The 26,330-nt window shown below is 44.4% G+C and overlaps 1 protein-coding gene across 5 annotated transcripts in view; it reads right to left on the reverse strand.

The window, feature by feature from the left end:
- The window catches only part of wwp2 (WW domain containing E3 ubiquitin protein ligase 2), a 108,757-nt gene that overhangs the window by 14,833 nt on the left and 67,594 nt on the right, over positions 1 to 26,330 (reverse strand). For 4 of the 5 annotated variants that reach the window (XM_041996281.1, XM_041996279.1, XM_041996282.1 and 1 more), the window contains 7 exons: positions 24,551 to 24,629; positions 21,360 to 21,523; positions 20,930 to 21,167; positions 13,513 to 13,602; positions 8,293 to 8,467; positions 1,519 to 1,573; positions 201 to 282 (listed from right to left, as the gene is read on the reverse strand). In XM_041996281.1, the coding sequence (XP_041852215.1) occupies positions 201 to 282; positions 1,519 to 1,573; positions 8,293 to 8,467; positions 13,513 to 13,602; positions 20,930 to 21,167; positions 21,360 to 21,523; positions 24,551 to 24,629 (883 nt within the window). Of the gene's footprint in view, positions 1 to 200; positions 283 to 1,518; positions 1,574 to 1,734; positions 1,876 to 8,292; positions 8,468 to 13,512; positions 13,603 to 20,929; positions 21,168 to 21,359; positions 21,524 to 24,550; positions 24,630 to 26,330 lie in introns of those variants that run through there. The other variant, XM_041996283.1, reaches the window with a different exon arrangement.

The raw sequence follows: 26,330 nt of genomic DNA on the forward strand, positions 1-26,330 counted from the left end.
AGAGTGTGGATTGAACTCCCAGCTGGGATAACGTTGTGATGAGTGCTTTTTCCATCAGTTTGCATCATAATGAGGATGACCTGATGATCACATCAGTATGAGCAAACACTCACAGCCACGAACGTCGTAGCAAGCAGGCCGACACATGCTCACACACACACACACACAGTTCCTCCTACTTTCCTGGCTGCTTTTCTCACCCTTGGGTCCGTGGATCGTCCCACTGAGTCGTCCGAGTGTTGTGGTTAACGAAGTACACTCTGCCATTGTCCTGCCGCTTCTCTGTGGACACAGGATAGAAACAGACCCGCTCACATGGGAGTACTATGGGGGGTTGGGGGGCAGTGGATCACCTGAAAGCCTGTCTCTATCTTTTGGGATGAAGAGGAGGAAAAAACTTCTCACCGGCTCAAGAGAAAAGCAGCAAGTCCGTGTGGTATTTGGCTTGGTGTAAATGCCTCGCTGGGGTAAACCTGAGTGTGTGTGTGGGTGGCTAAAGTCAAAGTGGTGGAGGCCAAACTCACCATGATGGAAGAAACTTTTAAAAGGGTTTTAAGCTCCAGAAACAGCTCAGAGAATAATTCCTTATAGAAGTGTGTACAACATTGTGTGTATTCACATCCAGTCTACAGAGTAGCTGGTGCCCCATCCTCCTCCTTCTCCTCCTCCTCCTCCCTCTTTCTGACATCTTTTTCTAATTAGCAGGAGTGTGTGGACGGCCCAGAAACAGTAGAGCTCACATTGCAACTCTGACTCGCTTTCCTCTAGACTCACTCCCCCCCGTTACTATCTAGCTTGTACCCCCTTCCCCTTTTCCTAGCTTCTTGTACTCACTCCCATCTCTCTCCCTCCTCCATTTTTTCATCTCCCCCCTTTTCTCTTTCTGAAGAAGAAAAGAAGCCACTGCATACAAAACGAGTGCCAGAGAAGAGAATCTGAGCCAATGATATAATTGAGGTACCGCAGCCTGTTGAAAAGGCATCATGGGGAACACGGCTGGAAATCCTGCTGGGACACCAGCTGCCAGCAGCGACTCTTCATGAATGATTGTGTGCGACATGATTCTGTGGATCCCTTTACATTACTCACTGGGTAAAAGTAGTCCCATCAATAACGCTGCCTCTGGAATTGGAGTGCAGGATAAATGAAAGCAAGAGAGACTTCATCATGATTTTCAGCTAAATCTGTCCATTACTGGCTTGTTTGCTTACAGCAGACTGAAACACGAGCAGCCCTGGAAACCATGGCTCGGCAAACATTTAACATCACGTGACTCAAACGTTTGTCCGAGAGCCGCCTCTGGACCTGAAACAACAGCAGTCAGCGCTCGCTTCGGGAGGCGCTGCTTCACGCTTCATGTCTGGCAACAGTTGCAACACAGCTGCTGCAGCTTGGAAACACCTCACATTCAATATTCCCAATTTTCCATCAGCGCCAGCTTCCAGAAGGACAGAAACCTGGTGCCGACCCGCAGGACCCTACCTGAGGGCAGATTTGAGGTGTGTTAGGTAAACTTACCCCATCCAGGAGGCAGCGGGCCCAGAGGGTCATTTTCCACCGGAGCGCCAGATGGCTGAAACAGAGACAAAACAAGTCCAGTTAGGAACCTTTCTGTCCCCTTTCTTCCTGCTTTCTCCGTCCTCGTCTGGTCGTACAACGGAGGAAAAGAGTTCAGGAGAAAAGGCAGGAAAAGTCAGCGAGAGGTCAGGTGAGCTAGAAAATAAAACGATGTACTGGTTCAGGCTTTTCCGAAGTGAGGAAGCCCTTCTGCGTCCTGGAAGGTGATCTGAGGTGGAGGGGGGTCCTCTCTGCTGCAGCGGCAACGGGCGACTGACGGAGATGCCCGGCCGGAGGCTCGTATGCCTCCAAAAACCACACGCTCGGTAGGAGGATAAAACAACAACGCTGTTCCAATGAGCTCACTGGCTGGATGCAAGCCCCACCCACCCCCGCTTCCCGCTCACCCCCCCCGCTGTAGCGCTGCTGTGAAACTAGCAGGAACGTGTGATGTCTGAGGGAACTGAGGGAACATTCATGCTTGTTCCAGACTGGGCTCCCACCTCCTCACCAGCCCCACCCACCCACAGCCGGACAAAAGGCACCTTTATTCACCCTGGAAACCACGGTGGGGTTTACTCAGCCTGCACACGAACACGCATCCATGCACGCACACGCATTCACAGTTAAACAAGGTGTTTGTGTGCCACAGCTTGGACCGTTTGCCTGGAAGTAGCAAACAGGAGTCAGTGTGTATGCTCGTATGTATGAACACACACACAAGAATATATTAGCTGGAGTTGAAAAGATACTTCTTAGGAATCAGAGACCACAGGTGGGCCGGTTCAGGTGTGTCGAGGATTATTTCCTGTTCTCCCTGAATGCCAACGAGCTGCGTTTATCCCATTTAAAGAAGCTCCGTCATGGAAAGTCTGAGGACGTTGGGATGGAAAGGCCTGCTGGAGGAGCCAGAATGGGCACATAACAGGGTGAAAGGGTGGATGTGTGTTGCTGCCATCCACAGCCAATCGTTGCCCCACCCGTATGGCTTTCTGTGACTAAAAAAGGTAAAAGGAGAATATAATGATATAAAGACATGATGACTTCATCCTGGCTCTGACCATTCAGCTCCTCAGCAGCTTCCAGACGGAGAGAAGCTGGAGGAGGAAAAAGAAAAGGGGACTGAAAAAACAAGAGAGGGAGAGGAAGCGAGGGAACAGCAGCGTGTTGGCACAGCCGTGTGAAATAAAGGCTGGACGTTATGGATTCTGGAAGGAACATGCTAAGAAGGCTTCAGGGCCAACGATGGCAGAACAGAAATGATTTTCTACAGCAGCATCTAAGGCTGCAGAGCCAGAGGGCAGATACGGGTCCAGAAAGTCAAAGTTTGGTAGAACAAAGGTCCGGCGGTTCGTCTGACAAAGACCAGCTCATCCGTGTTTTCCAATAACCATTCCAAAAAAATGAAAATATTTCCTGGTTCAGATGTAGTAACCTGCCACATGTCATCGCCTGATGCAGCCAGAGAAAAAAGTTCAACATGCTACACGTTTAATATTTAATCAAAAGTCATGGTTATAAAAGAAATCTTCCCTTTCTGATGAGAAAAGCTAAAGATGTTCATTTAACCTCGTTAAGGACAAACAGCTGACCACAGGTTTTATTTAGAAGTCAGTAATAAATAAAGAAAAGGCTGGAAACTGCTGTCATTGTGCAGAAAAGCAGCAGCTCAGACAGGCCGTCTGGTTGTTGGAAGACGTGTAGAAAACATGCCGTTTAAACGTGTTCGTTGTCCTTTCATGGAAACACGAGCGTGTTGCGTGTAAACATGATGGTGACGTGCAGCCGTGTGGACGGTTTCTGTTTAAAGCTGCTGCAGGCCATAAAACACAGGCTTGATTCAGGTGCTGCAAGGAGTCCTTGTTCCAGTCAGAATGAAGAGAAAACTAGTGGGAGGGAGGGAGCGAAAGACTAGAAAAAGTAAGAAGGAGAGGTTCTGTGAACTGAGGTTGGATAAAAGTGTTGGTGTGATGCAGAAAAGGGGGATTTTGGAGACGGAAATGGGAGATTGGTGGAGGTGGGGGGTGTTATTGAGGGGGTTAAAGAGTGGAGTAAATAAAAGGCCTGGCAGAGGGGGAGGAAATGGGGGAAACTGCAGTTAATGACGGTCAGGCTGCCCCCCTTTAACGAGCTGCAATTACTCTGCAAACACTTTCCTGCTCGTATCTCTGCAGGAACTGGAGCTGCAACGCTCCATGTTTGCATTGCGGATTCATGCAACCGGAGAAAAATATCGTAAGTGCACGAAGACGCTAAACAGCTGCAAAAAAGTGGAAACTTGTCTGTTTTTAAAGAAGCAAGAAAAAAGAAGAAATGGTGGGAAATTAAAAATAATCGACAAACTGAGGGCAAGCTGCGGGTTTTGGTTTTGCATTAGATGATTTTAGCAATAAAAGAAGTTTTATTCTATAATTCGAGAAAATTTTAATACTTGCTTTTGAAAAAAAGGTTTTGGCTAAACGTACTTAATAGCAGAACGATCAGCATCTTCAGCAGACGGCATGTTGTAGCCCAGGACCGCGTTTACGGCTGTAGTTTGTTCATCTTTCCTGACCGTGCTTTTGTTGATCAAACCTACAGGCAGCTGTGCGTTGGGATAAATTGGCTCTTTTATTCACAGATTTTATCGCTTCATTTAGAACTGCCAGCAGAGAGGTCAGAAAGATGTTTCAGATGCATAAAGGCTTAAAAACGGTGCCAGGAAGTCCTGTGTCTCCAAACATGGCCTTTCTTCTCAGGTCTACCAGAAATAAAACGTGCACGCATCTGTTTGTGAGAGGAAGTGTGCACGAGTCCGTTACAGCGCCACGGTCCAGTTAAGAGGACCTCCGACTCCATGACCCTCGTTGGTTGTCATGTGCTGCACAGAAGAAATGTGGCGCCTGACCTCCACATTACAGCTGTGTGAAGACATGAGCTCCCACCAGGAGTCAACAGCAGGACCGACGTCGGCATCTTTATAACACAGAACAGATTCTGTATCCTTCACAGCCGATTTCTCAGGTTAAATAAAAGGAGGAGGTGTGAGTGTCGGCCAACATGAGGCTGCTTCCACAGTAACCATGATTCTGTGTTTCCTTGTTCACACACTGAGGCCATAAATAGTCACTGCTATCAGTAGAGTAGACATTCCAAGACCGAGCGGCGTGGTATCGCCATGAAGGGCGGGCTCGCTGTTTCTCACACAAGCCCTGCCAAGGAGAGAGGGAAGCATCAGCTTCCAGATCAAATGTTTCTAGGTTTAGTGACACAACTGATAACCATGATTGGTCAGTCATTTTGTCATTATTTCAGCCAATCAGTGGAAATGTTGGATAATAACCTGGTCATCAGACAGAGTCTGCTTCATCCTTTCCAACCTGGTCATCAGACAGAGTCTGCTTCATCCTTTCCAACCTGGTCATCAGACAGAGTCTGCTTCATCCTTTCCAACCTGGTCATCAGACAGAGTCTGCTTCATCCTTTCCAACCTGGTCATCAGACAGAGTCTGCTTCATCCTTTCCAACCTGGTCATCAGACAGAGTCTGCTTCATCCTTTCCAACCTGGTCATCAGACAGAGTCTGCTTCATCCTTTCCAACCTGGTCATCAGACAGAGTCTGCTTCATCCTTTCCAACCTGGTCATCAGACAGAGTCTGCTTCATCCTTTCCAACCTGGTCATCAGACAGAGTCTGCTTCATCCTTTCCAACCTGGTCATCAGACAGAGTCTGCTTCATCCTTTCCAACCTGGTCATCAGACAGAGTCTGCTTCATCCTTTCCAACCTGGACTGAATGTTGAAACATCAGCTGTGTAAAACAGGATAGAATCTAAATGCATCATAATGAAAATTGAAATGTTTTTGTAGGTTTATTTATTTATTTATTTTTAAAATAAGATTATTAGAGACCTGCGAATAACTTGCAACTTGTCCAGGTGTACCTGCCTCTATCTTGCTAACTGGTGGGACAGACTCCAGCCCCCGCGATGAATGGATATATGAGAATTTTAGAGCTATGGTAAATGCCACAGAACAAGACAGTAAAAGTTACAGCCTCCAACCTGTTCACACTTTATGTGTTAACAAAGCAGGTTGTTTTCCTCCGCCTGACTACATGCTAGATGAATGTTAAAGGTCACTTCAGCTGCATGAGAATGACAGTAAAAGGAGGGAAACGGTGGTGGGATGCAGGGTGTAAAAGAGGAGTAGTTGAGTGTAAAAAAACAAGTTTTAAAAAAGGGAGGAATGGACTGATAGTTCATGGATGAAAGGATGTGAAGCTAAAGAGAATGTTTGAAGGACTGATTGATGGATAAAACAGCAACTTATTAAAAATCAAGTGAAGGTCATTTCGAAGATGACAAACATAAAAACAATCGGCTGCGAGGACGGCAGAAAAATAAAGAGTGAGGCAAACACAAACAGAGCTGGGTGGGGTGTTTTACTGAAGCCTTTAAGGGTTTTAAAGCTGGTTTTTACTGACGGCTCATTGAAAACACTGAAATAAGTCTTTCCTGTCTGACTGCAGTCTGACCTTGGAAAATGGATAAAATGAACAATACAACTGAATATCATCAGCAAAGAAATAATACGACACATCAGTAAATTTTCTGACTTAATAGTCAAAAAGGAGAACATACAAAAGCAACAGGATTGGCCCTAAAACTGAACCCTGTGGTACCCCACAGTTACGCAGGATCTGACATGATGTAGTTCACTGAAGTTCTACCTGACAGGTGAGATAAAAAACACTTTAAAACTGAACCAGACATCCCAACCAGATCCTGGATTCTGCTGATTAAAATTTTATGATCGACTGTGTTAAACACAGAAGAAAAATCCAACTAAGACTGAGCATGCTCCAGAGTTTGCTGACATCATGATGTCTGGAGACCTGAAGTAAAGCAGTTTCTGTAGAATGATTTTTGAAAAAATCTGACTGAACGTTTTCATACTGTTTATATATGTGCCAGAAAAAGTTAGTTGTTCTGCAACCACTTTTTCTAAAGTTTTAGATAGTTCAGATATGGGCCTACAATTCTTAGGTTGTGATGGGTCCAAACTGGGCTTTTTAAGAACTGGTCTAACAACAGCGCATTTAAAAAAGCAAGGAACTACCCCAGGTATAAGAAAAGTATTACATACACTATCCATACATGAACCAATAGACTCAAAACTCTTTTTAAAAACACAGGTGGACAGGAGGAGGGTTTCGTTTTATCCAGCAAGACAAAGGTGAGGGTTAATGTCACTGGTTCAAAGCACGACCAGAAGGAGACAACGTAGAAAGAGGATCTTTCAGTCGTATCTGCTGCTTCTGACGGGATGGTTAAAATCTTTCTGTGCTCTGGTTTCACACCAAAGCACATAGAAAAATATCTAAAGACACAGTGATCGCAGTTTTATTCAATAATTCCAATCCCACATTTGACATATCAATATTTCCATATCGATTCAGTTGGGGGTCGGGATAGTCCGCTAGATTCGGTGCGACTGGGGACTCGGTTCATTAGGGGGTCGGGATAGTCCGCTAGATTCGGTGCGACTGGGGACTCGGTTCATTAGGGGGTCGTGATAGTCCGCTAGGCTCGGTGCGACTGGGGACTCGGTTCATTAGGGGATCGGGATAGTCCGCTAGGCTCGGTGCGACTGGGGACTCGGTTCATTAGGGGGTCGGGATAGTCCGCTAGATTCGGTGCGACTGGGGACTCGGTTCATTAGGGGGTCGGGATAGTCCGCTAGGCTCGGTGCGACTGGGGACTCGGTTCATTAGGGGGTCGGGATAGTCCGCTAGGCTCGGTGCGACTGGGGACTCGGTTCTTTAGGGGGTCGGGATAGTCTGCTAGGCTCGGTGCGACTGGGGACTCGGTTCATTAGGGGGTCGGGATAGTCCGCTAGGCTCGGTGCGACTGGGGACTCGGTTCATTAGGGGGTCGGGATAGTCCTCTAGACTTGGTGCGACTGGGGACTCGGTTCATTAGGGGGTTTGGATAGTCCACTAGACTTGGTGTAGACTATCGTGGCCCCTTAATCAAATGCAGTTTTTTTTTTTTATTGAACACTTAACAGTAAAATAGAAACTTAAAAAACACCAACATCCACCCAAACTGCACTTTTTCCTTCTCTGATTGGAAACAATAATAATTAAAAAAAGGCTCCAATTTCCTTAATTGAGGTGTTTGTTCAGAAATGACAGAATATTCTGTGTTATGCAGATTATAAAGCTGCTCCTCAATATTTTTCTCTTCTTGACTCCTAACAGGGAAAACATTACCTGAACTTAACAGTAACTGCACTTGCCTTGTATTTGAATTTCATTTGGTTATTGAATATAATGACAAATTTTCCAGACAATTTAAAAAAAGGATTGATTAAGCTACTTGTTTTTAGGTCACTGGTAATAAATGGAGACCCAGTGCAATGACTTAAACTGCCTGCCCACCATCTTGTACCAAGAAAAATATTAATGGTAAAAATTCTAGAAATGAATTATATATACTTTTTAAAGTATTAATAATTAATCAGATAACAAGAATAAAAGAACAGATTGTTCTGGCCTGTCATTGATTGTTCAAGCTGAAAACTTTCCACGGTTCTTATGAATCTTACAAAGTGACTGCTAGAGGGACAAAAAGAAGATTTAAGATGTTAACATCAGGATGAATCTGAGTCGGCTTTTAGCTCTGGGCAGGAAGCGAAGCTAACGTCTGCGAGGTAAACATCAGCGTTGTCTGCAGGTGAACCGGTCAGTACCTGGTAGAGGAAGCGCTGGCTGAACTGGTGCATGGCGCCCTGCAGCTGGCTGCGCTGGCTCTGCCACTGCTGGTAGTTGCGCACAGACTCTGCGGTGGGCCTTTGCCATGTGGTGGTTCTGGTGTTGTGGTCCACGTAGTAGAACCGTCCCCGCTGGTCCACTCTCTTCTCCCAGCTGGATGGGGTGAAAACAGACAGGGTGGGGGTGAGAGGGGCTGCAGCTTTCAACAACATGTTGATCAAGCATAAAGAGTGGGTGTTTAATTGTTTTAAAAAAAGCTGCTGATAGTAACAGAGCTCATTTATAGAGGGAAGGAAAATGAAACAAGGACAAGAAAAGGAAGGAAAACAGTAAGAAGAGGTTTGAGTGGGAGCCATGAAGGAAAAAAAGTGGGGGTGGGGGATAAGGGGATAAAAAATTAGGATCTATGTAAACATTTTAACATTTTTATTTTAAATACATTTTGCAAACAAAAAGAAAATTAAAACCTGGACCTACAAACAATTCGTGAGCCAGTAACATTCTGGCATATATCTGGCATGAGGGAAAACTATGGCTGGTTGACATCATTTCACTGGGTGCTAATACGCTGCCAACACACGTATCACCAAGACAGAAAGCAACACGCTGGGTTTCTGATAATCATCCGCACCCTGCTGCATGTAACTGCCTGCCAGTGGCATGACTCAGAGCTTTAGGTATATCCTCTCCTTCCCCTTAGACAGGGTTCTGGACATGGGCTGCGATAGGAATGGCCAAAGGAAAGCCACACTCAGAGAGCAGAAGTCTGGAACCACCAGGATGGGCTGCTATTCTCATCTCTGACTTCAGAAAGACAGAATTTAAATTAAAAAGTGCATCAGCTTCCCTGTAATTCCTCTAAAAAAAACTAACAACAAATAAAAGAAAAACACTGTAGATATGAACAAACAACAGAAACCTAAAGAATACAAAATGACGGCTGTCATGTAGTCATCAATATGAAGCTGGTGTGGATAATGGCTGGGTGGATAGGATGGATGGATGGATGGATGGATGGATGTGTGGATGGATGGCTGGGTGGATAGATGGATGGATGTGTGGATGGATGGCTGGGTGGATAGATGGATGGATGGATGGGTGGATGGATGGATGGGTGGATGGATGGATGGATGGGTGGATGGATGGATGGATGGATGGATGGATGGATGGATGGATGGATGGATGGATGGATGGGGGCTCATTTACGGGGGAACACAATGTTTAAAAGGCATCAGGAAAAGTTTTTGTCTGTTTGTGGATCAAACTGTGGACCAGGCTGGAGGAAAACCACAGGCAATGCCCACATGCGTGGCTGAGTGGGCAGAGTGGTCGTTGTGTAGCCCAAGGGTTGCCGGTTCGATCCCTGCCCAAAGAGCCCATGTCGGGGTGTCCCTGAGCAAGATACTGAACCCCTAATTGCTCCTTTGTGGTTAGCACCTCGCATGGCAGCTGTATATGTATGTATATGTATACATGATATATAAAGATGTGGCACCCGAACCGTACAGAAACGATCTGGAATGAAGCGGTTATTATTATTTTAATGTATGATGATGGTGATGAAGGTACAATGACTAGCTGTTGTACGTTACCAGGGAGGGGTCAGAGAAGCCGATGCTTCCACCAGCTCCTTTTAAACTTGTTTTTGCTTTTTTGGCTTTCTGTTTATTTCTCTTTTTGATTTTATATTTTTGTCATTATGTTCAAATAAACAATTTCAATCAATCAAACCACTCGGTCGTCACATCTGGTTCACAGTCCTTACCAGTGAACTGCAATGGATTTATTAGTACTCATACTGGTATCCCAGTATCGGCAAGTAATCAAATGTAAGTACTTGTACTCAGTTTGTAAAATGTGGTATTGCTGCATCCCAGCTGTAAATGTAAACGTGCTGCTGTAAGGTGAAATAAAGGATGTGAGGTGGTTTCTCAGCCTCTGGATGCTGCAGGGCAACGACAGCTCCAGTAACGTACATAATAAATATCACTGTGCCATCAAATGAGTCAGAAACTCATATTTCTAAGGTCAGAAAGTCACACAGTGATACTTTTAGGTTAGATGACTTTGTTTTGCAGGATCGACGTCCTTGTGTTACAACAGCTTATCGAATAATCTTGGTCCACTGTTGTGTTCTGGCTTAAAATGTGTCCGAGTCTGAAAGAGTGAATTTTTTTAGTAGATATTGGAGCTTAAAGGCCACCCGGATGGCTCACCAGAGATCTGCCACTATATGTTAGAAGTGAATTTACATCATCAAACTGCCTTAGTGGTACTTTTTAAAGGTACCGGTATGATCTGACTTGCAACTAAAAACACTAAATATCAGTTACAAAACAGCAACGAAGTTGGACTTGAAAATAAATACAGTTTATAATATATTTTCTGCTTCTTCCTTGGGGCTGATGGTTTGAATATCTTGCTCAGGAACACTTCAGCAGTATGGACGGTTGAAAACACAGTTATTTTACTGAGGGATCATTTCTCTATGCTGCTGCTGAGCTTCCCTCAAAAGGCAGGACAAACACCGTTGCTCCAGATATTAACACCAGCTGCTTAGTTAGTGGAGGCAGGGAAAAGTGGCCTGTGGAGCATCTGCATAGTTATCTGATTGTATCTCTGTGCACCAGTCATGCCATTACCTACCCTGAACGTCCAGTTTAAACTCACTCAGTGGTCTGTGGTCTTCTATTGGACTCATCACTAAGATCACACAGTTCTGATTAAATCAGAGAATAACTCACCAACATCTCAGACACACTGGAAGGCATTAAGTTGTGCCTGCAACATTATATTAAAAACAGAAAAGCAACCACAGATGTCTCAGTTTTGTAAAACCAAGACATTTAACTCCAGAACTGTCTGATGCGCGACTGTAACTGACCAGAGCCCTAACACACACATCAAGAAGCAATGTTTCCAGTCCACACAGAGTACGGCAAACTCGCAGCCAGACAACGTCATATTCTACTTTTCTCAGAAAATTATGATCTTCAGAAATTGTGGTCCACCACAGTAAGCTGCAAGCTGGTTGAATGCCTTCCTTCCAGTTGTGGCAGCCTAAATGTCATCCCACGGGAGGAAATTGTCGATATTTGATGCAACTTTAGTTCTGTGAATGCTTCAGAGTCCAAAGCTCACCGAAACAACCCAAACTGGTGCTGGCAACAGAAAGGGCCTCTAGCCTTTTAATACTTGTAAATCTTCCATGTTACAATGCAGCGTTCAGCTGGAAACACTTGCATCGCACATTCAGACATTCACATGGATGTTCCTTTCACACTTGACTGCCGAAGCCCAACCCCCACAAGGCAGTAGTGCTAAAATACTGTAGCAGCTTCCACCATCTGAACAGTGCTCACGTCCCACAACGACCAATCTGCAAGAAGCATGCCCTGCCCAGAAAAGCCCCACCCGACGACCCACAGGCCCAAAGGAGCTTTTGTTTCTCTAACAGTTATTTCACGACATCATCTAATGTTCTTAGTTCACATCCTGGCTGGTCAGAGTTCTTTCGGAAGCATCAGGAGCTCCGACCTTTTATTATTATGGTTGACTTCACAGAAGCCTGTGCATCCATGGGACAAAAAAATCCATAAATTATTAGTTTGTACATTTTTCATGACAGAAAGCACATAGTCTGGAGTCTCCCTGATACCAGATGTACTGAAATTAAACACAAGTATCCAGAGGTTTGAGGCTGAGCTGGGTCCTGACAGCTCTAATTAGCAGAACTTGGACTTGTCAAGCATCTTGGCATCAAATAAAGAAATCACTGTTGCACAGAGACACAGCCACACTAAACCTGCATTAATGATCACGGCTTTGATTATACACAAGCTACAGCTCTTGCCTTGAGATCGGCCATTTACTCAGAGAAAATCTTTCCAAATCAAAGTCACTGCTACACTTTGGTTTGGCACAGCTGCTCCAGCTCTGGGCTGGGATTTCATTTCAACTCAAACTATTTAAAAAGGAACTTTTTTTTGTGTGTTTTGAAATGCAACACAAAATGCTGCTATATAAATTATAGTCTATAGCAGTTTACATTTGTCTAAAGAACACTTCCTTAAATCACGTAAAAAATGTGATGCAACAGCATCGTGCATAGCTGATACTACTAAAACTTTTACTATTTAAATCAAATACAGCATCAGTTTCACTTGACAATTTCTGATTGCTGCAGGAAGAAAAGTTATGTTACAAGACAGCAACTCTAAGACCCAGCAGGGTGAAGTTTGTAATTCTTCACTCGTTAGAAAGAATATTTGATAAAAACAATGTGACTCATAAGGTCTCTTCAGCCTGGCTTCCAGTGGCTTTCATTATCTCAACTTCCAAACCTTGATTGCCCAACCACCCCCGCCCTGCCCCCTTCAGCCTCTGAACAGTTCCCAGTGTGTACATCTGGAGTGTTAGCCCAGTATTAGCCTGCTAACTGATCCTCTGAAGAGCCACGGTGGCCAGCACAGTGGTGGATGGAGGTACATGTGGCGTTAAGAAAGGACTTTTGTTCTCTGGGCCCCCACGCTCTGGTTCCTTCTATGGAAAAACTGAGATAGGGTGGAGATTTGGAAGTCGGGAGAGAGGGGTGACCTATTCTTAAAATCTGCCTCTCTCTGTCACCCAGTCACTCCTTAAAGTTCAACTAATAATCTGGCTGAGTAAAAATATCATAAAGAGCAAAAAGTTGGCAAAAAGAACTGTTGTAGAAAACTGTTTCCCCACGTGGTTCAGTGTCTTGCCCAAGGACACTTCACCATTTAGTCAATTTGACAGCAGACTGCTCTTCCTCCTAAGATACAGCTGCCCACGACAGAGACGACCCAGGCATCCAATCTGAGGATCCGGTGACCAGAGCACCCGACGACCAGAGCACCCGCAGAGCACCCGACGACCAGAGCACCCGACGACCAGAGCACCCGGCGACCAGAGTACCCGGCGACCAGAGCACCCGACGACCAGAGCACCTGACGACCAGAGCATCCAAGGATTCAATGACGCAAGGATCCAACAATCAGAGGATCTAACAACCAAAGCATTCAACGACCCGAGGATCTGATGACCAGGGCATCCAATCTGAGGATCCGGTGACCCGAGCATCCAGCGACATGAGCATCAAATCCAAGGATCTGATGACCCGAAGATCCAACAACCAGAGTGACAGCAGTAGAAATATAAAGTTATGAGGGACGTACCCTGGTGGCAGTGGTCTCTCCCAGGTTGTGGTTTTTGTGTTGTGGTCCACGTAGTACACTCTGCCGTGAGGTAAAACCCGCTGCTCCCAGCTGTAGGGACACAAATACACACTTACTGCAACACTCTGAGCTTACACAGTAAAATCATGTTTCTATTTAGAGAGGACAGGGAGTGTCTCTTTATGAACACTGGGACATTTACATGGACAGAGAGCAGCATTGATGCAAGAAATCCAGAGGAAACTTCAGCTTCATCACCTGTAATAACTCACTTTAGTTGCTGTGCATTTAACTTCACATGGCTCAGCTTTAGAGGCTTTACTTACCTGAGCTGGATGGAGGGAGAAAGACTGTATTAACTATATAAATCATTCATGTGCAACTCATGTATTTATTCAGTTTTCACCTACTCTGGAAAAAGAAGAATAAATACACAGGTAGTCACATTGTTCACAGTGATGCACAGGAACATTTTTTTTTAGGGTTAGGGTTAGCCCTAACAAACAACGGACGGTAAATAAAACAGGTCATTAACGACATCCTTTATGGCTGCGTTGCTTTCTGTTTTCTTGTTTTTACTGTCCTGTCCAGCATCCTAACATACAGAACGGTGGTCTGTTTTGCTGGACAGGGTTGCTCTACCAAGGCAAACATGTTATGTAAATAGCTGCCCTTAATGTTTGGAATATTTTTACCGTTTTTATTATAATCTTATTTCCTTTAGTTTTGATGAGTCAGTGCTAAACCTGACAGGGAGACAGAGGAAGAGCTAAAAAGAGAAAAGGACAAAATTGAAATGTGAAAATAAAAGTTGTCTAGGCTCCTAAATCACATCAGTATTCACAAAAACAACATTACCTACCACAGTACTTCACGACACAAAGAAAAATAGAATAATGATGAAATCAGTCACCTGTAGAGAAACGTACCAACACACAAACATCAGCAACATCTAGCTGGAAGCAGATGGAGAGACGAGCACGTTTGTGAGCATGCACGTGTGAACGTTATGTGGGGCCATGCAACAAGGAAGAAATGTGTGCTTGCAAGGGGGCCGTGATCACGCCGCACACCCGAAGCATCTGGGGGAGACAGGGGGAGCCCGAGGCCCTGAAGGCCCAGCAGGTCCACAGAGCACAGAGACCAGGATGGCCAAAGCAAACAGAGCAGCGGTCCACTCAGCCCAGAGCAGAGGGGCCCCCCAACGCGACGGGGCAGGGGCACCGAGCAGCCCAGAGTGACGGTGAGCAGGCCCAGCAGGGGCACGGAGGGCACACACCCCACACATCCAAGGGCCACCCACGCCCCCTGGTAGAGCCCTGCCCAGGAACCCAATGGAACCCGACCGCCCCAGGCAAAACCACTGTGGGCCACGTCAACCTAGCACCAAGACCAGGCACCCCAGAGACAAGGACATGTCTGCAGCCCGGGAGATCTCTGTCCCGGGCAAACAACTCCTCAGCTGGCTGCTGTAGGCGCCCCCGCCTCTCCAGGACCGCCCGAGGGCAGAAAGGCAAAGGCCAAAGTGCAGATATCTGAGTGATTAAGACCCATCTTGAACATCCTTTGTCCTGTGTAATGCGTTCTATGGAGGACTTTGTACTGTATGAGTTGTAAATTTGGGCTGTCTGTCATATTAAAGGCATTAAGACATATTTGTAGCCAAAATGGTTGACTAGGATTGATGGATAAATCTATCTCCCATTTCGAAGTAGGTAGGGAATTTGAATCATCTATTTTTAACATTAATCTGTATATTTTTGAAAGTAATTTTGGGGTACAGAGGTCCATAAAATCTGCTACTATTGGAGGAAGCTCCAGGTCTGTTCGGTGAAGGGGGAATTTTGTGTGTATTACGGTTCTGAGTTGTTGATATTCTAAGAATCTGTTGCTGTTAATCCCATATTGTGATGCGAGTGTATTAAAAGATAAAATATTTCTGTTATGGATAATATGTTGAAAATATTTAATTCCATGGTTAATCCATTGGTTAAAATTTAACATATTTTTGTTTAGTAGAATATCAGGATTGTTCTAGATGGGTGTGAGTTTACATGGTTTTATTGAGGAGTTGTTTCTTTTAGAAATTCCCACCAGGCTGTCAGAGAAGTGCTGATGTTGACAATTTTGAAGCACTTTAGCTTTTTTATACTTGAGCTGAAAAAAAGAAGATTAGAAATTTCCAAATTGTCACAAAATGTTTGTTCTATGTCTATCCACAGGTCATCTAGTGGAGTAGGTTTGAGCCATTTTAGGACATATTGCAACCTATTAGCTAGGAAGTAATGTTGAAAGTTAGGCAGGTCTAATCCTCTCGTCTTTCGGCTTCTGTAAAGTTTTTAAACTGATCCGGGGAGGTTTATTTTTCCAGATAAATCTGGAGATGTGTGATTCTAGTAATTTAAACCAGGTGGAGGGGGGTTTCATAGGAATCATAGAAAACAAGTAGTTGATTTTGGGTAGAACCATCATTTTTTTAGTGGCAACTCTCCCCATGAGGGAAATGAGATTTCCAGCGAACAAGATAATCTTCTATAGTCTTAAGAAGGTGAATGTGATTAAGTTTTGTTAGTTCTGAGAGCCTGGAGGGAATATTTACACCCAGGTATCTAATGTTACCTGATTGTAAGGTGATGTTGGGTAGATTATGAAAGCTACAGTTGATGGGTAGAACTGTACTCTTAGACTAGTTAACGGAGTAATCCGAGAGTGATGAGAATTTACTAATTAGTGAGATTGTTTCAGATAGAGACGTTTGTGAATTCTGGAGGAATAGTAAAACGTCATCAGCATAAAGGCTTATTTTATGAAATATATTTTTGGACTGAATGCCTTTAATAGCTTTATTTTGTCTAATTGCAGCGGCTAGCGGTTCAATAAATATACCAAAAAGTGAGGGAGATAGTGGACAACCTTGTCTGGTGCCCCTTTGTAAATTAAAACTTACTTTTCTATTTATCAGAATGCTACCCCTCTCTGTCTGGAGTTATAACAGGCTGAGGAAACTCGTGTAGAGAGGGCATTCACTGATGTTTTTGTCATATGAATCTCCTGTAAGAACACAATGTCTGCCTGCAGGTCCTTTAATCTATTAAAGATTTTTAGTCTCTTCTCTCTGGTCCCAGCTCCGTGCACATTCCACGTGATAAATCTAAGTTTGGTCATACTTGTGGTGAAAAGGTGAGTGTTGGATGCTTCTTGTTGATAAAAATGTGTGTGTGTGTATGAATATGTATGCCTTGTGTTGTGTGCCTGTGTTGAATGTTATTAAATGTGCTTGAATTAATAAATGTGAGTGTTGAGTTATATGCATGTATTACTAAATTTACTGTGCAGCTTAGCATAAGTTAGAAGAAAACGACAAAAAAGGGCGGGAGTGGATGAAAAGAAGAAAATGAACCCATAAAAAATAAGTCCATTTTTGTGAACATTAGAAACTGGCAGTATTATTGTCTAATGTGAACAAACATTAAACTCTGTGACTTAAGCCCAGTGAGTCTGATTGGCATTTATATCACCTGTAAAAGTGCAGAGTGTGGATACATATCTGAGGTCAGTAGAGCAGGGAGTGGTGTTATGGCCACGATGTAGCTGTACATTGACGTAAAGTTTGTCCACCGAGGCGACAGCGCGGGCTCCTCCGTCCAGGAATTTCTTGTTCCTGATGGGGAACAAGATCTTGCGACACTCCAGGATTTCTCTGGGAAACTGATCGCTCATGCTAAGGTCAGTCCCACGAAGCTGTCTGTCGCAACGCTTCACCTCCTCTTTTTCTTTGTGGAGAACGAATTTAGCTACTATCGGCCTGGGTCTGGAGGAGATGGCTTTTACCTTTTCCTCTGGAAGTTACAGGTTGGTTCTGTTAAATGTTTTAACAGCTGCCTCTGTATCTTCCTCCACAAGCCTGAAGGTCTAGGACTAAATCTTTCATTTTTTTATTTTCCTCTGATAGTCGGCTTACTCCTTCGGTAAGGGTTTTCACTGAGGACCTTGTTCTCCGTAGCAAGAGCTTCCACCTGCTTTATTCCAAACTTTCTTTTAAAGACTGAAACTCACGATGAAGAACTTCCAGCAGGGAGAGCAGGGCATCGAGACTGGATAGCTTCCCGTCGATGGAGATTAAGTTATCTATCGTATCGCTGCTGGTTGGAGAAACTGGGCTTGGTCGCTTCGGGGGAATCCGACACTGGAACTGGAGCCGGTTCTGGAGGCCGTCGCCGCATTGTTGTTGGATTTCCCCATCACGATCCACTGGAAGCTTTCTTCGATGAAATCCGTTGGGCTCGTGAGATCTTCTTCGCTGTGATCCAGAGTGACGGGTTGGTGTGGTTTGGAATATCAAACTTTTTTTCCCCTTCGGTTAGCGTAGGGCGTTTGTTTCAGTAGCGCACCATGTTGATCCTGCCATGTCTCGCCGAGTCCCGCGTTACAGCCTTCTCCCTCCACACTTTTTTACAATAAACAACAGAAGGTAAATAAAACAGGTCATTAAAAACATCCTTTATGGCTGCGTTGCTTCACTTTACTTCACTTTACTGTGTGCTGTATTTTTTAGGCTTCTGTTTCGTATGTTTTGTCTGTTAAATGTTGACAGTGCTACTTCACGTTATAGGATTACTCCACGTTATAGGATTACTTCACGTTATAGGATTACTCCAAGTTATAGAGGGAGGGTGTCCATTAAAAAGTGATAATGGACACCTATGAAAGAAGTTCAGGTCAAACAGACTTATTGTTGTAAATTATTGCACTGACTAAACGCTAGTTGGTAACCATGGCAACAGAAACTCAGACGCCGGCTGCAGACGCACCAGATCATGTCCGTGACGTCACATCGCTGTGAAAGCAGGTGCAGGCTCACTGGCTTCCTTCAGTCCAGGAGAGACGAGAATGGAGCAACATTTTGTCGTCCGGCAACGTCCCAACCAGCAGCGGTCAGAGTCCACAAACCTTAAACCAGCAGCGGTCAGAGTCCACAAACCTTAAACCAGCAGCGGTCAGAGTCCACAAACCTTAAACCAGCAGCAGTCAGAGTCCACAGACGTTAAATCAGCAGCGGTCAGAGTCCACAAACGTTAAACCAGCAGCGGTAAGAGTCCACAAACGTTAAACCAGCAGCGGTCAGAGTCCACAAACCTTAAACCAACAGCGGTCAGAGTCCACAAACCTTAAACCAGCAGCGGTCAGAGTCCACAAACCTTAAACCAGCAGCGGTCAGAGTCCACAAACCTTAAACCAGCAGCAGTCAGAGTCCACAGACGTTAAACCAGCAGCGGTCAGAGTCCACAAACATTAAACCAGCAGCGGTCAGAGTCCACAAACCTTAAACCAGCAGCGGTCAGAGTCCACAAACCTTAAACCAGCAGCGGTCAGAGTCCACAAACCTTAAACCAGCAGCGGTCAGAGTCCAGAAACGTTAAATCTCCGTCCTTCAAACGCCACTGTGGACATGCCAGTATCTTTATGAAATGTCACGATCAACGACAATGTTGCATTTAATTTTAAAAAGGTCGTCGCCTGTCTTCCTGTCTTTCTGACTTTGTCTTCTTGTCTTCCTGTCTTTCTGTCTTCCTGTCTTTCTATCTTCCTGTCTTCCTGTCTTTCTGTCTTTCTGTCTTCCTGTCTTTCTGTCTTCCTGTCTTCCTGACCTTATGTGGCGGGTGGTGTTGTAAAGGCAAAAAAAGCAATAATTTCTATACAAAAAAGAAGAGTGTGACAACCCAACTGGGGAATTAAAACCCCCAGTAAACCTAAAAGGGTAGCTTCAAATAAAATGCACCTTGGCAGGTGGATTCCCATAAAAATGACATTTTATTTAAACAATTTCTTTTAATACAATTAATAATAAAACATAAAAACCCAGCAGTGCACCGCAAAGGTGAAACTGTCCGTCATGCAGTTTTCCGCATAGCTGCGACAACCAGCACATCGCAACGCCGCAAAGAAACATGCGGGTGTAGATACCCAAGAACCGCCCCAGCGAAAAAGGAAAGAGATCATGGCTCTTAAGATCTCAGGGAGGTCATGGTGACACTTTGGCAGCGAACCAAACAACTGTCAGCGTACAGCGCAAACTAAAGGACAAACACCTGCCCGGACATCAAGACGCTCTACTCCGCCCCGCAATTACTGCCATGTTCTACACCTTTCACCTTCAGTAGGGGAGTGAGGAGATTAGAGTAAGAAAAACCTCCTCCACCACACTTACTTACATACTTGATACAGAGTGAATGGTGGATAACATTATAAAAACATTTAGGACAGACTTACTTGCTACACATTTAATGATCAGAGGGAATGGTGGATAATATTTCTTGGAATAAAAACGATGTATGAAATGATCTGTGGCTGAAACAAAATGCCGCATCATCCTCTGGACACACACCAGCTGTAAGAGCTGCACCCGCCCTCTGAAATTATTCTGTGAGTCCCGTAACATAACATTAACCAATCATCTCCCTTCCCTCCACTGATCAGGTCTAATGCAACAGCTGACCGAGCTGCAGGTTCTTTGTCAGAGCCGGTTACCTTGGCAACGTGTCACAACGAAATAGTCCACTCAGTCGCTTCTTGTGAATAACTTACGATTTTAACGGTGAAAAAACAAAACACATTAAAAATTGATTTAATATTTTTTTCTTTCGTAAGTGACCATGGTATTAGCAGGATAACACCCTTTGAGGTGTCCATTATTATAGATTAATGGCCTTCGCGTCGTCCATTATTTAATGATAATGGCCACATCGTCGGGCAATTATCCCTTACTTATTTCCTGCTTTTTCTTGGTTTCATATTTTCTAACCTGAGAGAAATTAAATGTCTTTCAGGTCCAACTACGGTGTGAGACAAGGGACATTTATGTGGGCATGTCTTCACCAAGCAGCAACCTCCGCCGGTAAAATGTGAAGCCTATGCGAAGTGCAAAAAAATGCAGTTCCCCCCTCATCTACTAGGGGGCTTAGCTCTTAGCTACAGGCAGCTCAGAGTTTGATGGGTGTCAATCATCCACCCCCACCTTCACAGTCCCCCTCTCAGCTCCACTTCCTCCATTTTTGGATTTTCCAGGAATGACGACAAGCGTGACGCTACCAAGATGGCGACGGTGGGAACACCCAACGAGCTTCACTTTATTTTTTCAGAAACCTAAGGGTGATATCAAATAGGCTCCGCCCCTCTTTTATATGCAGTCTCTGGTCTTTGCAGCATGAGAATGTGAATCTGTGGTTAAATGAAAAGTCCATGTCTGTCTTACAGCCACTGGTTGACAGGCAGATCCACTCATTATTACTCTGGAGTTTCAGATATTTCCATCTATATAAACCGTTTAAATCAAGTTGACCTACTTTAGATTGTGAGAAGATGAACCTTCTTTTCATTTGAACAGTATTATTTGGTGCTGACGTTGGCGGCCTCTTACCCTGCTGGGAGCGAGTCGGTGCTGGACTCGGTGCTGCTGGCCTGATCTGGGATGGAGGTGGGGTTGGAACTGGGCTCTGCTGGGCCGGCCGGACCCAGGGCGTCCTGACTGGGAGAGGGGCTGCTGCCGCTGCTGCTGGCAGCTGGAGACCGACCCGATGGAGAGGATGGAGGCGGCATCTGATAGGCCACACCTCCACGGCTGCTCTCCAGCCCGTTAGATGTTAAGTCAACTTTATCTGAGGATGATACAGAGGAAGACATGATGTCAGGGAAGATGACTTGCTGTTTTCAACAGCCAAACCAGCACGGGCGACATATTTAACCAGCTGTTAAACATCTTTCATCTCAGCATGATGCAGAGTTCATGTAAAAGTCCCGTTTAAGCCCAACCTGTCTGGTGCAGCGATGAAGATGAGCAGATTATTCACCTGAACTGTTACCGGGGCTACCGCGGCCCTTCGTGGACCGATGGCGACCAGAGGATCCGGACCCAGGTATCTGCTCCTCAGCCAGATCCCCATTAGTCAGAGAGCTCCCTCTGGAGCTGCCCGGGGAGTCGCTTTGTGGACCCCCCACAGAGTGCCGGTTGCTTCTGTAACCAGAAAAAGAAAGCAGAAGAGAGGAGGAGTTGAAAGAGAAGGAAACAAGGTGGAGAGAAGGGATGAAGAATGGCTGGTTCAGGTGTGTTAAACCAGCACACACTCAGAGGTGTCGGCTCTTCCTCTCTGGACTCGCTCATATTTTCCAACTGCTAAAAACAGAACTGTCAGACAAAGAGAAACCGGCTGGCTTTCCCTCCCCGGGATGGAGGAATGCTGCGGCTTGGACAGAAACCCGGATTCAGGACAACGATGTTTACTCGCCACAGCGGCGTGAGGAGCCAACAAGCCCAGTTAGTACCTGTCGCTATGGATGACTTCTTCCTGTAGGAGGGCATCCAGCTTCGCTCTGCTGGTATCATCCGTTCAAGCTTCTCCATGACAGAAGGTCTGAACTCCTGGCTGAACTGTGCTGTAATGCCCCCCACAATGTTTAGAGGGAAATACCATCTGACCCCATGCAGTCCCGCAGCCTCCTGCACTGTTTATTATCCCTGCAGCTTGAAGCCTGAACAGCTTCTGCAACCACAGCGGATGGGGAGTAACAGGCTGGCGCTCGGCTAAAAAAACTGGACAAACTCACTTCGACTTTCATTTATTTTCAGTAAAATCAGGTCCCGACTTTCTCATTTACACACTGATAGAACTATTTCAGAAAAGTTTATTATTGTGCTTTTATTCTTTATGTGTAATCACAGCAAGTATGTAGGGTTTAAAACCAGTCTGTAGAGTTTAAAACCAGTCTGTAGAGTTTAAAACCAGTCTGTACAGTTTAAAACCAGTCTGCAAAGTTTAAAACCAGTCTGTAGAGTTTAAAACCAGTCTGTACAGTTTAAAACCAGTCTGCAAAGTTTAAAACCAGTCTGTAGGGTTTAAAACCAGTCTGTAGAGTTTAAAACCAGTCTGCAAAGTTTAAAACCAGTCTGTAGAGTTTAAAACCAGTCTGCAAAGTTTAAAACCAGTCTGTACAGTTTAAAACCAGTCTGCAAAGTTTAAAACCAGTCTGTAGAGTTTAAAACCAGTCTGTAGGGTTTAAAACCAGTCTGTAGGGTTTAAAACCAGTCTAGAGATGTTTAAAACCAGTCTGTACAGTTTAAAACCAGTCTGTACAGTTTAAAACCAGTCTGCAAAGTTTAAAACCAGTCTGTAGAGTTTAAAACCAGTCTGTAGGGTTTAAAACCAGTCTGTAGGGTTTAAAACCAGTCTAGAGATGTTTAAAACCAGTCTGTACAGTTTAAAACCAGTCTGTACAGTTTAAAACCAGTCTGCAAAGTTTAAAACCAGTCTGTAGAGTTTAAAACCAGTATGTAGAGTTAAAAACCAGTCTGTACAGTTTAAAACCAGTCTGCAAAGTTTAAAACCAGTCTGTAGGGTTTAAAACCAGTCTGTAGAGTTTAAAACCAGTCTGCAAAGTTTAAAATCAGTCTGTAGAGTTTAAAACCAGTCTGCAAAGGTTAAAACCAGTCTGTAGGGTTAAAAACCAGTCTGTAGAGTTTAAAACCAGTCTGTAGAGTTTAAAACCAGTCTAGAGATGTTTAAAACCAGTCTGTACAGTTTAAAACCAGTCTGTACAGTTTAAAACCAGTCTGCAAAGTTTAAAACCAGTCTGTAGAGTTTAAAACCAGTCTGCAAAGTTTAAAACCAGTCTGCAAAGTTTAAAACCAGTTTGTACAGTTTAAAACCAGTCTGCAAACTTTAAAACCAGTCTGTAGGGTTTAAAACCAGTCTCTACAGGTTAAAACCAGTCTGTAGAGTTTAAAACCAGTCTGTCGAGTTTAAAACCAGTCTGCAAGGTTTAAAACCAGTCTGCATGGTTAAAAACCAGTCTGTAGAGTTTAAAACCAGTCTGTCGAGTTTAAAACCAGTCTGCACGGTTTAAAGCAAGCCTGCAAGGTTTAAAAACAGTCTGCAGGGTTAAAAACCAGTCTGCAGAGTTTAAATCCAGTCTGCAAGGTTTAAAACCAGTCTGCAGGCTTTAAAACCTGTCTACAATGTTTAAAACTAGTCTGTAGGGTTTAAAACTAGTCTGCAAGGTTTAAAACCAGTCTGCAGGGTTTAAAACCAGTCTGCAGGATTTAAACTAGTCTGTAGGGTTTAAAACCAGTCTGCAGGGTTTAAAACCAGTCTGCAAGGTTTAAAACCAGTCGGTACAGTTTAAAACCAGTCTGCAAAGTTTAAAACCAGTCTGTAGGGTTTAAAACCAGTCTGCATGGTTAAAAACCAGTCTGCAGGGTTTAAAACCAGTCTGTAGAGTTTAAAACCAGTCTGTAGGGTTTAAAACCAGTCTGCAGAGTTTAAAACCGGTCTGCAGAGTTTAAAACCAGTCTGCAGGGTTTAAAACCAGTCTGCAGAGTTTAAACTAGTCTGTAGGGTTTAAAACCAGTCTGCAGGGTTTAAAGCCAGTCTGCAAGGTTTAAAACCAGTCTGTACGGGTTAAAACCAGTCTGTAGAGTTTAAAACCAGTCTGTCGAGTTTAAAACCAGTCTGCAAGGTTTAAAACCAGTCTGCATGGTTAAAAACCAGTCTGTAGAGTTTAAAACCAGTCTGTCGAGTTTAAAACCAGTCTGTTCGGTTTAAAACAAGTCTGCAAGGTTTAAAAACAGTCTGCAGGGTTAAAAACCAGTCTGCAGAGTTTAAAAGCAGTCTGCAAGGTTTCAAACCAGTCTACAGGGTTTAAAACCAGTTTGCAGGCTTTAAAACCTGTCTACAATGTTTAAAAGCAGTCTGTAGGGTTTAAAACTAGTCTGCAAGGTTTAAAACCAGTCTGCATGGTTAAAAACCAGTCTGCAGAGTTTAAAACCAGTCTGCAGGGTTTAAAACCAGTCTGCAAGGTTTAAAACTAGTCTGTAGGGTTTTAAACCAGTCTGTAGGGTTCTGATGGCTGAGAAGTCGGGCTGGTTTTCATGTCCTATTATGTTATGATCCAAAATCCTAATGAACCTAAAATAAGTTTGTCTGACGACGACTTGTGTCTGTGATTGTAAGGAGGATGAAAAGCCTCTTCGTGGTGTGTTTGGCACCTGCTGTGTGATCCAGCTGCACTGGGGGTCTCGTCACTCTGCGTCCTCCTCAGGTTGGGTCTCTCAGACTGAAGGATCTCTGCAACACAAACACATCAAATCCAGTTTTGTCAAACACAAACCAGCAGTCAGGTACATGTACAGGGTTAGGGTCTTGCCTGGAGCAGAGAGGCTGACAGCATCACAAAACCACGGTCATCCAGCCATTTAAACATCACTTCTGAACTGTGGCAGGTTTCCTCACTAACGTCTCTCTGACGACAGCTAACTCGGCATTCATGTTAGATATGGTTTCACTAAGACGGGAAAACAGTTGGGAGGTTTCTGAGCTTCAGGATCTGCAGCAACGGCCACATTAAACGACTCCGTCCAATCACGAGGAGTCAGAAGCTTTACACAGAGGTTCTTTAACAAAGCGAGCCAGAAAGGCCGGAGGTCTTTCCACTGTCACCTGCCACCTCCTGCAACTTCAAGCTGGGGGACTGAATGGAAGAGAAGATCCCATGCAAGACAGGTGTTTTTTATAAACCTGTTATAACTTAGAATAATGTGTTTTAAACAGATCACAACTAATCGGACTGAATTATGTCTGTGAGGAGCCATGAGATGCTACAAGAGAATCTCTGATAGAGATTAAAGATTTGAATCCATTTAAATTTTTAAGTGCTGCAGAAATATTTCCATTCATTGGAAAAGGTTAGATCAGAACTACTCAGTTCAGTCCTACAAAGCCTGCCTTCCAGCAGGTTTCCAAAGTGTACTTGCTCCAACATACCTGACTCAGATTAATGAGTCATTGTGCAGTACTTCATAGGCTGTTAGATCCATTTAATCTGAGTCAAGTGTGTTGGAGCAGAAAACATTGAAAACCTGCAGGATGGCAGGCTTTGTATGCCTTAAATGAGCAGCATGAGTTAGAAAATTTCCCCCAACATATAAAATATCAATGATACGAGCACATAAGGGACCTCTCAGGGGCTAATATGCAAAACCCCCCAAAAAACGAAATGATGCCAACTGTGTCTGCAAAGTCTTGAGCTCCCTGCGTTAATGCAAGACAAACGTGTGCCATCTTGGGGGCCATGGCTCAGTAGTTGAATCATTGAATCACCCTGATGACCTTGCTTTACAGGCTTGTTTGATGCTTATTTGATGAGCGGCTGACTGTAAATAAATCTATGTTAACCCGTACAACTGTTTGATCAGGATTTGAGGCCTTCTGTGTTGCTCGCGGAGACCCTCGACCGGGCGTAACAGTCATTCAGCAACTACATGTTCATGTTTATTATCTAAATGAACTTAAAACAAGTTCAGAAAGAACACCTGCTAGTGGTTTCTAAAAGAAAATTAAGTTTATTTGGAACACCTGAACACCAGCATCAGTTCCATCAGCGTTCCCATGACCTGGAGGCGTGGCTGGAGGCGTGGCTGGTGTCCCTGTTTACACACATCTATCTAAAGCAAACAGGTAGACACACACAGACTTCTGTTTTGTGGCTATGAAAGAGCTTCTTGTGAGCAGGCCCAGTGGACATACAGAAAAATAAACAGTGGTCTTGAGGAGAAACCATTGTGACTTAGCCCCCACCCCCGGGATGTTAAATCATCTCAACCAAAGCAAAAGCCTCAGGAATCTGGATTTCATGCAGATTTAGGCCATTTGAATGATCACCGTTCAGACAGAGGAATTCTGTGGTTTACATTTCTGGTGTGAGGCAGGGTCACTGATCACTAACAATTACCGCCTCCTTCTGTCTAAGACCACCGTTATGAGCTCATG

This window comes from Melanotaenia boesemani, chromosome 10 (genome assembly GCF_017639745.1).
Source record: "Melanotaenia boesemani isolate fMelBoe1 chromosome 10, fMelBoe1.pri, whole genome shotgun sequence".
NCBI lineage: Eukaryota > Metazoa > Chordata > Actinopteri > Atheriniformes > Melanotaeniidae > Melanotaenia > Melanotaenia boesemani.